This window comes from Crotalus tigris, unplaced genomic scaffold, assembly GCF_016545835.1.
Source record: "Crotalus tigris isolate CLP2741 ecotype Arizona unplaced genomic scaffold, ASM1654583v1 scf7180000017545.3456711, whole genome shotgun sequence".
Taxonomy (NCBI): domain Eukaryota; kingdom Metazoa; phylum Chordata; class Lepidosauria; order Squamata; family Viperidae; genus Crotalus; species Crotalus tigris.
This window is the reverse complement of record NW_024096464.1, coordinates 3,289,539-3,303,121: the sequence shown is the minus strand read 5'-3', so window position 1 is coordinate 3,303,121 and position 13,583 is coordinate 3,289,539. Positions and strand designations below refer to the sequence as shown.

General features: G+C 38.8%; 1 protein-coding gene across 5 annotated transcripts in view; it reads right to left on the bottom strand.

The window, feature by feature from the left end:
* Positions 1 to 13,583, bottom strand: part of SLC8A3 (solute carrier family 8 member A3) — a 211,192-nt gene that overhangs the window by 23,644 nt on the left and 173,965 nt on the right. For all 5 annotated transcript variants that reach the window (XM_039334448.1, XM_039334440.1, XM_039334432.1 and 2 more), the window contains one exon: positions 10,798 to 10,815. In XM_039334448.1, coding sequence (XP_039190382.1) covers positions 10,798 to 10,815 — 18 coding nt within the window. The remainder of the gene's footprint in view (positions 1 to 10,797; positions 10,816 to 13,583) is intronic.

Genomic DNA, 13,583 nt, shown 5'->3' with positions numbered 1-13,583 from the left:
AAAGTCTCAGCTACAAAGTTTATCAACTCTATTGAGCCCGCGCGGCACGTTTCAAAGTACACAAGTATTCCTGTTTCAGGTGATGCTATCTTAATTTGTCACTGCAAGAAAAACAAATCCATCCACCTTTTAGCATCACCAATATATCAAACTGCCACAACAACATGTGCACTCATCCTACTCAGTCTCTGGGATGGGGAATTCCACCTCTCCCTTTTTATGTTATGTGAGGAAGAGTGAACTCATCAATTGGAGTGAGCAGGCATTGTTTTTTCTTCCTTTGATCCTGAGCTTTGGGTGTTACCTGGGAAGGAGGGTCAAAACAGCCTCTCCTGCTTTCACTGGAGAATTTTACAAAAGAAAAAAAAGGAATTGAAAACAAGCAGGTGTGTCATAGTTGAGAAAGAGTCAAGTTCAGAAGACAGCAGCGATGAGAGGAAAAGAAATTCCAACCCAAGGCAAGCACCTCAGCAACAGTTTTCAGATAGCAAGAGAAACCATCGATGTTTGGATCTACAAGACCACTGAGAGGAAGAGTTGAGAAACAGGGAGGAAAAGAGCCTGATTGGTCTTCAAAACCAAGCAAACCACGGCGAGCTCACTTGCCTGCAGCAACCTAGGTGCAGAGGTCTGCAAACCAGAACCAGAATTAGAACTGTGAGGGCTGGGTAGGGATGGGGAAGAAAAGCCCATTCCTGAGTCTTAAAAGGAGTAAAAAGAATTTTTACAAGCAGATTGGCTAGAAGAACTGAGGATCTCTCTGTGTGTGTATGAGAGAGAGAGATTTAAAGAAATGGTTAAGATGAGAAAACAATGCTAATATAGAAATGGGGACATGGAAATGGAACCTAAGAGATGGAAATGTATAGATTAAATAAGAATAAAAGTAGAATAATTGTAAACTTATAGTAATGAGAAGCTAATTGAATAAGATAGGAATTTAAGTTTGTATGAGAAAACAGTTTTGTATGGGAAATACAATCTTTGTGTCTGTGTTCTGTACCATTTTTTTTTTAAAAAATTCTAGCAGTAAGAAATAGTTGCACAAAAGAACAGTAGTAGACAGTATATACTATAATGAATGCCAGCCAAGCTCCTAATACTTTAATATTTTCCTGTGTGTTAGAATGAATGAAAAAGAATCAATAGGGACTATTTACCACTTGGGTCATCATAATAGAGGGGTAAATGATTCTTACCTATCAGCACCTCAGAAACTACAATAGAAAAAGCCAGATCAAAGTTATGATTGTTTATAATGATTATAGCAGCTCTTTATTCTTTCTTTTTTGATGTCACAATTTCTGGATGGTGCTGGAACAAGCATATAAGGCCACATGCATGGGAACAATGTATTTAGTTGAACAATTCTTCTGCTGACTTTAATTTTCATTTTCACTAATAGCTAGAATATATATTAGAGCCATCCTAAAGAGGCTCCTTGAAATAGGTGCATGGGTTCATGTAGTAAGCTATTGACTTGCATCTCAACATGAAGCTATTATTTTTCTCCATACCAATGAGAGAAAAATTGTCTAAACATCTGTGGAGATATAGAGAAAACAAACCACTTATCTATATTTCCTCTGTCTGCATCTATATGCTCTGGTTTGTGGACCATTTGCAAAGTCAGCCCACGTATAACATGCTGTGATAAACCAGATATGAAGTTATTAGAATGCAAATAACTCTTGCAATGATCTCTTTCCAGCGTACATTGCTAAAAGGCATTCTGAGACAAATGTTCAGTCCCAAGTATAGCCCAGAGATGTGCACTTATTAAAATACATATTCTTCACATCCATGCATATGGATTGCAAGATCATGAGTTCTCCATTGCTTGGTAATGTCTGAGTGGGTTGCAAAGACTATATGGCCCACTTAGCTCTTCCAAGAATAAAGAAGTGAAAGAGTCCCCTTGAGCTTTTTGGAAACCACTCCCTAGGTTAATTGATTCTGCGGTCTCATTCTTAGCAACACTCTGAGTGATTGTTTCTGAAATGCCTGCATGCACCCCATATTTCTAAATCGTTAAAATGCTCTTCTTCTGCTGACTAAAACACAGGACGACAACAGTAAGAACAATAGCACTGATTACTAGTATTGCAAAAGCATTTTTTTTTCTGCTTCTGGCAGTCAAGGAACTTCACAAAGACCACAATACATACATTTGGGGGAGGAGTGGTAGAAGGCACAAGTAAGCAAAAACCCACAATTAAATACAGTAGAGAACACTGAGTTGCAGGCACTGTTTCAAAATGAGAAGCATATGGATGAAAATCTGAAAGAAAGGAATTCCAGCTGTGCTATTGCCAGAGGACAATCACCTACAGGCATCAAGAAGTAGGGATTTCAAGAACAGATCCATAAGGCAGGAGAAAAAAAAGCTAATGTTTCTTTTGGTGTGTGTGTGTGTGTGTGTGTGTGTGTGTGTGTAGGTCAACTCTGTCAAGATGAACACTGCCAAACTATAACTTATTAACCATTCCTGATTTGTTTGCATGAGCCTTGGTACTCAGCTTTTAACATGGATTGCACCCTAGACTCCTAGCTGCCAACTTCAATTAGTGTGAAGATGCCAAGCAGGGGAACAAACCTGTCAGTATTTCCTTAATTCCCATCCCTGCTTTCCAGATATTGCAAAAGGTTAGGGAGGAAAGAATTCCATTTTTAGCACTGCTCATCCAGAATTAAGAAAGTTTTAAAGGACAGGAAGCTGATAAGATGCTCTCTTTCTTGACAAGGAGAAACAGACAATGTGTTTCTAAGTAGGTCAAGAAGTTCATCTTGTTGACGTAGGCTCCTGACCAGATGCGGAAAAAAAAATCACTGCTTTATTTTATGGACAAAAAAGAAAACACCTGTGTAATTAATTAGCTAATGTCTGTAAATAGACATTGGTCATAAGACTTGCCATAAAGACTGGTCATAAGACTTGCCATAAAGACTATCAGTTGCCTTTTCTGTGGTACATCTTTTCAGCCTCCCTTATTCAGACTGGTGAATAATAAAGTAGATAAATGCAATATTTTATGTAAAAGTTTGAACAGACACCATACTAAACAATAAAATGAGCAAAAGCCATTTAAAGGCTGAATTGAAGAGATGTGTCTTGGTATTTTTGGAAGCAGTGAGTTGGATGAATGAAATTGCAAATTTTCTTGTCCATCACTGGAAGCAAGAAAAACTGAAATGGGATGAACCATTAAAGGGTCTGAATTCCATTCCTGGGAAGCTGAACTTCTGGATGGGATGAGTGTAACTGATATTGAAATGATAGTTAACATTACAAAGTTGCTCCAAGTTAGTGATTAGTTACATAATAGCTGATAGCATACACAGCTTTGCTGTGTCCCATATACTATGGTATGTTTATCTTAATTTGTATTATTTTAGTAACTACAAATTATCTCAGTAATTGCATTTTGCACATGCAACTCAAGAAAAGTCAGAAGGCAGATCTTAAGGACTGATTGCCAAAACTTTGAATAATAGAGAAAGTGCAACATAAAAAATATGAATATAAGAAGAAAGCAGAAGGATGAAGAATCAAGCCAATATTAAAAAGAAAAACTATGCAGTGCAGATTATCGGAAAGGGAAAGGGCACAATTAGAAGTACCGTTTCCCTGAAAATAAGACCTAACCGGAAAACAAGCTCTAGCACGATTTTTCAAGATGCTTGTTAATATAAGCCCTACCCCCAATATAATCCGCAGTTAAGATCTTCAGCCAGATGGATGCATATAGTAGTGTATTTCTCCAAATATAAGCCCTACCCAGAAAAATAAGCCCTAAAGCATCTTTTGGAGCAAAAATTAATATAAGACCCAGTCTTATTTTCAGGGAAATATGGTAGCATGCCTTAGTTATAGTCTTTAAGCTGTTTGTATTTTAAGTCCCATCATTGCCAGGCAGCTTAATGCAATAACTGGAAAATATCAAACTTGAAGTCCAATATATCTGGGTGCCACCAGATTGAAGAAAGCTAAATTAGAGGCAAAAAGACAATGACAAGCTTCAGTGTAATCTTCAGTGTAATTTTTTCTAGCACTCCTGAAATGCTTACATTTTCTAAATCTAACATGACACAGAGTAAGTGAAAATGTCATTGCCATTCTTTATTTATTAGTCATGATCTGTCCTGGCAGTAACAGATGCATTTTTATATTACTCTGCCTTTGATATGTCACAGATTAACAGAATTTGAAGTACTATGTCCACCTGTCGGAGAGATGTCAATTCGACCTTTGAAAAGGAGACCAACTGCAGAAATTAACTGAAATAGCGACTTGACAGTTCATCTGAAGCAAGAAGATGCTACCTAGAGTGCATGGGATGTGCAAAAGAATTTAACACAATCTTCTGGGCACCCTTTTTTCCTAACATGATCAGAATTTCCAATTCCTCACTTATTAAGGCAAGAGCAACTTTCTATAGAGCAGTGTTTCTCAACCTTGACAATTTTAAGGCATGTGGACTTCAACTCCCAGAATTCCACAGCCAGCAATGCTGGCTGTGGAATTCTGGGAGTTGAAGTCCACATGCCTTAAAATTGTCAAGGTTGAGAAACACTGCTATAGAGGCAAGCAAGTGACTTATCCAGGGCTTTTTTTAAAAGAGAGAGAGAGAGAGAGAGAGAGAGAGAGAGAGAGAGAGAGAGAGAGAGAGAGAGAGAGAGAGAGAGAGAGAGAGAGAGAGAGAGAGAATCTGAGCATGAGAAGGGGTAGAATTGCATTATTTTAATACATATTATTTGGTTGAAGGAGAATTAATTGAATTTGCACACTATTGAATTAGAACTGCACAATTATTATGGGTACAGCTGTGACAGATTTTCTGAAATGAAGAATTGTTAGAATTCTAAGAGAGTGTTTAGGCTCACATTATTCTCATGATGATTTTTTTTTGGGGGGGGGAGGATGCAGGAAATTCACATGACTTTACAACCTAGTGAAGAAATAACTGTAGAAGCAGATCCTTTTCCTTTCCTATACACACAGAAAATCACTAATTATACTGGCTTCCTGACACTTGCGTTTATATTATGATGCAGATGTAGAATTTATCCATGAAAGTTGCCTGCACCATTCTCTTCATCAGTCCTGGGATAAGATTCAATTAAACAATCACAGTTGGTATGGTTGGTTAACGTACATTACAGTACATGAGAAGGAGGCACCATCTTTTCTGCAGTTGTTCGGCTGCTGGTGATAATAAGAATATCTCTCTCTTTCTCTCTCTCTCTCTGCTTTCAACTCTAAAGAAAACAACCAGTAATTTCCTCTAAAATCTAGCCTACTCAAAACCTTCTGCTATGGTACTTAAACAAAGCAAAACCAAACCAAACCTTTCTGTTTTGCATTTATTTCATCAAAACAGAAATACCTTAGTAATCCTGAGCATGGATTTATTTCAAATACTTCTCTCAGTAATTATTATTTAAATCAGACCACAACAGGTTTCCTATAATTCTGGATTACATAAACTATTCTGTGAACAGCTTGTGGTGGTGAGTTTAAAGCTAAAAGTTTTCCCCTTTTGTTTTAGCATCGCAAAATTCTACCAAGGGAGACTTAAGCATTTCATTTAAATTGTTTATGTCTTTGTGGGTTCTGTCTCTGGGATAGAATCAGGACTGCTGGTTAGTTGTGGTCTGCTATTAAGAGGTGTGTCAGGAAAATCAGAAAGAACAGGACATGAAAAATGGTCATAAATTATGTTAGTAGAATCCTTAAAGGAAGGCATTCTTAACCTTACAAAACTAAGTTGTAATTACCTAAAGGTGGCAGTGGTAACTTGCCCTTTGTAATGAGAGAGAAGTTGTAGGACAGATATTTTGTCTATTTAAACATGCATTTAATTACAATAATTACAATTACAAACATACAATAATGCTCCTAGAAGTCATCCTTGACTTGTCAACTAAAAAGTATAAAAAAAGTTGTCTTCTGAATTCCTGTCGGTATTTGGTTGATAAAGGCAAAATGAATGAATGAATGAATGAAGTGAATGAAATAGCCAATGCAGCAGAAAAATGAACAACTTATTTGGCTTCCCCAATCAACAGGGACAGAGAAGTGCTTGTAAAGGGATGAAGGCAGCACATCAAACCTAACTAAATGAAAGGTCTCCTATGAGACCAGCAAGGAATATGGGCAAAGTAGGAGGTTGTTGAAAAAAAGACTGCCGGAGCCGTTATTGATAAAGCATCTATTATCCAAGACTTAATCCCGGCTGAAAGTGCTGATCTGGTGTGAGCCACAGAGAGCTGGAATTAATATAATTTATCTCCTATATCTTTTTTCACCAGTCTAAGACGTACTACAGCAAGCTAGACCTAGAAGACACAGAAGAGAGATCCATATACATCCCAAATCATCAACTAGATACTTTGTCTGCTAATTCTGAAACCGTGTTGCTGCCTTTGGTGAATGAGGCAGAGTTGGGGCAGGTTGTGGACATGTAATCTTGACAATATTGGACTTGAGGAAGCGGATAGGTTCCTTGGGGCTATCAATTGTACCCTTATTTTGGATTATTTTTTATTTGTACATCTTGAAGAAGTGTATATGATATGAAGAATCCTTGTGCACTTTTTTGCCCCATGCTCCTTTGGCTGATTAATTGGCCAAAAGATGGCTAGAGTGCTGCTGGGGGAAAACTAAGAATGAATCCAACTGTATGTAGGTTCAGAGTTGCAGTTAAGGCCTGCCTCATGGCAATACAGTAAGAGCAATGAAACTTTTCTCCAGTCTCATCGTATATGCAGCGTACCATCTGACAGCAATATCCAAAGTCATCTGGTCCCTCCTTGGGAAGGAGGGCTTGAATGATCTCTTATAGGGCTGTGCAGAGGAATTTGTCAAATACCTGAAGGATAAAGTCACTTGGATCCACTCTAAGTTTGAGAGCAAGCGTGGAGCAGGTCCTTTAGAGATGCCCAGGGAATGAACTTGCCCAATTATCTGGGAACCATGTGATCCTGTTGGATCTGAAGAAATGGACAGGGTCCTTGGGGATGTCAATGCAACTACTGCTTATTCGAACCTTGTCTCTTCTGGTTGGTAAAAGCCACCAAGATGTTGACCTGCAGGTCGGTTCAGGTGGTGATTAATATATTGCATCATGAGGGGTTGTTCTTGGCACCATTTAAGAAGGCCTTGGTCAGCCCCCCTCTTCAATAAACCTTCATTGGACCCCACTTGTCTGGATAATCTTCATCCAGTTCCCTACCTCCCCTTTTAAGCAAAGGTGATGGAAAAGGGATTATGTTACAGCTCCAGAGAGCCCAGGATGAAATGGATTATCTGGACCCCTTTCAGTTGGGTTTCAGACCAGATTATGGGACAGAAATGACATTGGTTGTGTTTATGGATGATCTATGGCAACAGCAGGATAATGGTAGTGCATTCACTCTTGCTCTTGCTGGCTTTCAGTACCATTGACCATGGTAGCCTCTTGGGCTGCTATGGGCTTGGGGCTGGGTAGCACAGTATTGCACTGGTTTGACTCAGTTCTCCAAGGCTCGTCCAAATTAGTGTGGATAGGGAGCGTGAGGTCCAACCCACAGCCACTCCTTTGTGGGGTGCCACAGGACTCAATACTCTCTCTAACCCTGTTTAACATTTACATGAGACTGATGAGTGAGATCATTCAACATAGAATGAGATATCATCAGTATGCTAATGATATAAAGCTTTACATTTCTATTTCTGGTGATCCAAGTGATGCTGTGACTACTGACCTTTCTTAGTGCTTAGAAGGTGTAAGGTCTGGATGGAGGACAACAGGCTTCAGCTGAACCTTGGCAAGATGGAATGACTGTGGATCTGGTGGTTTATAACCGTAACTCTGGATGGGGCTGCACTACCGTAGACAGATTTGGTGCACAACTTGGGGGCTCCTCCTGAACTCATGACTCCTGCTCAAAGAGAAGTTGGTAGTTGTGGCTAGGTGGGCCTTTGCACAACTTTGTGTTATGTGCCAGTTGGCTTGGGATCTCCGAGGCAGGTATTCACCACTAGAGATGGTTGACAGAGTACGAAGACTCCAGCCCTGGGACATCTATCCCTTACTCTCGTTTTTTGGTATGGTTTAAATTTTTAATTTGTGTAATTTTAATATTTAAATTACTTTTCTATTTATCTTTTTATAATCTGTAAGCTGCTCAGAGTTGCCTTATAGGGGATATGGGTGATACAAAAATTTAATGAATAAAAATAATAAATTAAGATTAGCATAGAGCCATAGTTAAGGGTGATGATCAATGTTTCCTTCCTAGGAGACATATTTCTGCCCTACCTAAAGGAGGAAGTAATAAGACTTTTCCTGAAGAAACACTCCTTGGAATATAGGTTTGTATCATTGGGGTAAATATAAAATATTCCATTTCTTAGAAAGGCAATTTAGTATTGACTTCAACTCTTTTTGGTGCAGTAGAATAAGGTAATAACATACGACCTCAATTTTTTTACTTTTATATAATAATACATACTAGCCATTTCTATAATAACAAATCTAGCTAATCTGCAAAAACTTAAATCAAAGTTTCAATGCTTGTCTTTTTCTTTTCCCCTTCCCCCCCCCTTTTTCCTCTTTCCCTTCTCCTTCCCTACTTTTCCATTATTTTATTTTTTCTTTGTATTTCTGTATTTTATATTTTGATAAATTAATAAAAATTTTGAATCAAAAGGTAATTGAAAAGGTGGTGGCCCCGTAACTTCAGACATGTTTAACTGACATAGATTTTATGGAAGATTTTGTTGTGGGGAAAATACAAGGAAGGAACATTATGTATGCTGAGTTGTACAAATAAAGGCAGGATATGAATCAAATAAATAAATGTTCAAGGCAGCTTTCCTGATTTACTTAACTACAATTTCTATATGGGGAAGATTATGAAAGGTGTACTCCAACACAACTGGAGGGAAACTATATGATTGAAGAAGACCAACCATTATCAAAGCAATCTTTTTGGACCACTGTCTCAAGGCTAGTAATGATTATTCCTAATTGGTTTACTCCAGTCCTGAGGTAGAACCAATGGCTGAAGGGGGAGGGGTCTCTCTACGAGAATAAAGAGAAATTCCAGTTTAGAGTCTGTTCAGAGGACGAAATGTCTGGAATCAAATTCTTAACTGTTTATATGGCATTTCCCAAGGGAAGGCAGATAGTCTGGTGAGATTCTTGTAATATAGGTGATCAGCAATAGAATATCTATTTGGGCCTATCCATGAATGGTTCTAGTTGTTTGCACTTGACAAGATCCACCTTTTACAATCTCATACAAAGAAAATAATGCACAAATATCCAGGGGGAGTCGAGCAAATGATAAAAGTATCATTGCATTTCAAGTCCTGCCCCTTTTGTAAAAGCATTATGACCTGTTTTCCTTGCTACCTTCTGAGAGGGAGGCTTTGTGGTATCCAAAGCAGAACATCTAGATTCAATCACAGTTTTGTTCGATATAGTATCAAACTTGTGAACCACAATATATATACACACACATATACATATATGTATACGTATACATTTGTATGTATGTATGTATGTATGTATGTATGTATGTATGTAGGTTGGTCTTTGGTTATTCGGGTTTTCTCCTACGTAAAATTGGAAGTGTCTTGGCAACGTTTCGACAAAGTCTCATTCGTCATCTTCAGGCTGGTGCTTTCGGCTTCGTGCTTCTAGGCTGGTGCTTTCGGCTTCGTGCTTCTAGGAGCACGAAGCCGAAAGCCCCAGCCTGAAGATGACGAATGAGACTTTGTCGAAACGTTGCCAAGACACTTCCAATTTTACGTGGGAGAAAACCCGAATAACCAAAGACCTACATACAAACACCCGCGAAAACCTCAGAAAACATATATATATATATATATGTGTGTGTTGTGTGTGTGTGTGTGTAGATCAGTGGTTCTCAACCTGTGGGTCGGGACCCCATTTGAGGTCGAACGACCATTTCATGGGGGTCGCCAAACAAGGCTGTCCGCCATTTTTTTCCCCTTTTCTTTGGCCATGCCCCTGGCACCCAGTGATGTATAAGTGGCTGGGGGTTACCACAACATGGGGAACTGTATTATGGGGTCGCGGCATTAGAAAGGTTGAGAACCACTGGTGTAGACGTATGTATGCATGTATATAGCATGTGTATATGTATGTTATGTACAGTATGTGTATGGGTAGATATATATTTTCTCTTGAGAGCAGGCAATAGAATTTCATTTTTAATGTGTACCAGTGTGCTCACAGTAAAAAATGACAATAAAAGTTATCTTATCCTGCACAAACATAGAGTGTGTGCAGCACAATGGTGAGGTGCTGCTTTCATTGTTTGGGTTTAAATATCAATTCCTGTGGATGCCTTTGAAATGATATACCATCATTCTGCGTTCCTCTTGCTGAGTCAGAATGAGAAGGCTGAAACCGCTCTCCTTGTCTGCATATCTGCATATGTTCACATTCCTCTGTCAAAATGAACTTGTACTACTGGTTCACTCTGGCACGTGGCAGATTCCTTCAAGGGTGCAGAGAACAGGGATGCAACCTCAGTTCCAATGACCTTCGGTTCTTTCTCTCCAGCTGAACCCCTTTCCTTACATGGTAGCAAGGGACTCAGGTTCATGTTATTCTCAACAACGGCATTGGTTCTAAATGTTGAGGTGAAATCATTGAAGTATGAAGTCATTCCAAATGAAAGACAACATTTAGAATCTAGGCGTAGACAAGAAAAGGACAGAGCAGAAATCCAAATAGAGAAAAGGAAGGGGGGAGGGAGAAAAGGGGAAAAATGACTTACCTTGAGTCAAGAGGAGTGCTATATAAAAAAATAAAGGAAGGAAGAGACAGAGTTACTATTCTCTATATAAGACAGGTTTGTAAGCATTTTGCATATAACTGTGTTAAATAATAATGCGCTTGCTTGAAGTAAATGGCGGCTTTTGGGTAGCCTCATGGTAGAAGCAGGTTTGTAAGCATGCATGGGAGCCACAAAATGGAGATGAAGGTGTATATCAAACAGGTGCAATTTTACGGGTTTCAGAGGTTCCCCCTTTCCCTCATGAACAAAGGTGCAGGGAGGGTGGGAGGGAGAGGACCTGGAGGTGAGGACTGTAGAGGCAATCAAGGCACAAATTTGCAACAAAAGACCAGAATCTTGGGCACATCTAGTGGCTTTTTGGGAGGGTTGCCTTCAAGTCAGTGTTGGTAGCTACCTGAATTAGTCCCTGCAGTTTTCTTGGCAGGATTTTTGGAAGTGGTTTACCTTCTTCCTAGGACTGAAAGGAACTACTGCTATGGTCATGGGTCTAGTTTTCTACCAAATATGGGACTAGAATCTATAATCTCTGGGTTTCTAGCCTGGTTCCTTAACCAGTACTGGCCCTTAGCTACTGGCCTAGGGAAGGCACTTCTACCATTTAAAACTCTTTCAATTGGCTACATGTAGGCAAGTAACTTTGGTTTCAGTAAAAATTAATATGGAAGTCAGACAGGTGCAATGATTCATACTTACAAATTAAATTTGTATCACCCTAGCTGAATAATTGTCACTCAACGGGGCATGAAATGTCACCTTACCTACCTTGTATACTTGGTTTACCACCACTTTATGGAGCTATGACAACTAGCTTCCACTAACGCCTAGATAGCAACAAGGGGATAAAAAAAATCTCTAATTAATTGCTGCCATCTTGTGTTCATCCAGATTTTTTCAATCCGGTTTTGGCAGAAGTACTCATATAGCAATAGTGCGAAGAAGTGGAATCCTTGGTTCTCTCTGAGCTTGTTTGTTTTCTTGCAGATGCTTCATTATTCAGTAGTAACATCTTCAGTGCGAGAAGAGTGTGAGGTTTGCTGTCTATATACAGTAACTTGTCCAGTCAGTGTTGGTGGGGGTCGGATTTCTCCTTGGTAGTTCCTTGATTAGGCTGTTGTTTACTGCTTGATTGGTGTTGATTCTGGTATCAATCCCTGCTTATCTGGGTGTTGATTGCTGGCAAGGAGGTGTTCTGATCTTTTTGTTTCCTTTTTAGGTTTTTTTATTGTCTCTTTTGAAAGTTGTCTAAATCTGGTTTATCTCTACGATTTTGTTCACAGTTGATCTGTCTGAATACCAAGCTTTTAGCAATTCCCTAATGTTTTTGGATTTAGCTTGGTCTAGTATGCTCACAGCTTCCCAGCTAAAACCATGGTTAAGTCTGTCCAAATTAAGGCATTTTCATTGTGTCTTCTGATTGCTAATTGGTGTTCATGGATGTCCTCTGTTAGTCTTCTGCTTGTCTGTATAGAACAGGGGTCTGCAAACCAGGCCCTTTTATGACTTGTGGACTTCAACTCCGAGAATTCCTCAGCCAGTATAGAGTAACTGTTATAGACCTCACACTGTATAGTAGATGAACCCTGTTTTTTCCTCTTGGGCTACTGTGTTTTTTTGGTTTACTTAAGATATTTTGGAGGGCTTTAGTTAATGTACTGCAGTGATGCCATGTGGTTGCAATAGTCTGTTGGTTGTTTCTGAGATGTTTTTGAAGTATGGGGAATGCTATCCTTTTCATAACTTATTTTGGTTCTGCTGTAATAGGTTAATGGTTAGGCATTTTTTGATAAACCTAAGTGGATATTCATTTTGCTAGAAGAGGTATAGGTGATGTTTCCTTTTTTTGGTGTTCTGGGTAGTTGCAGTGCATTTGTGCTCCTCTGAATAATGTTCTTACACAGCTCCTCTTGTTGGTATTTGGTAGTGGAGGTATTTGGTTAGTGCGGTTGGTTTTTTGACAGACTTGTGTTTCTAATTTGCTACCATTTCCTCTGCTGATGAGGATATCCATGAAGGGAAATGTGTTGTTGTTTTCTTCTTCCTTTGTGAGTTTTATTCCTTTGAAGATGTTATTTTATGTTTCTTCTCTAATTGTTCCTTTTTTATTATGACAAAGGTGACATCTACATAACAGATCCATACTTTTAGTTATATCCACGGGAGTGTTATACTTTCTAAACACTGCATTACAGTTTCTACGAGTCCTGAGAAAGTGATCTCATGGGTGTTCCTCGGATTTATTGATATATCTGTCCATCAAATTGAATGTAGGTACTAAGGCAAAGATTGATGGGCTCCCATGATACATTATTCTGGGTATTTTGGACTTACAATGCATTCAGAAAGTATTCAGACCCCCCTTCACTTTTGTCAATTTTGTTATATTTTAGCCTGATTCTATAGTTGTTGAAATTCATTTTTTTTCTCATTAATCTACACTTGGTACCCCATAATGACAAAGTGTAGAATTTTAGAAATGTCTACAAATTTATTAAAAACAAAAAAACTGAAATATCACATTGGCATAAGTATTCAGATCCTTTGCAACAACACTTGAAATTTAGCTCCAGTGCCTTCCATTTCTCTTGATCTTTGCTGACATGTTTCTACACCTTGATTGGAGTTGACTTGTGGTAAATTAAATTGATTGGACATGATTTGGAAAGGCACAGACCTCTCTATAGAAGGGCTCACAGCTGACAATGCATACTATATCACAGCAAAAGTCATGAGGTCAAAGGAACTGCCTGCAGAGCTCAGAGATAGGA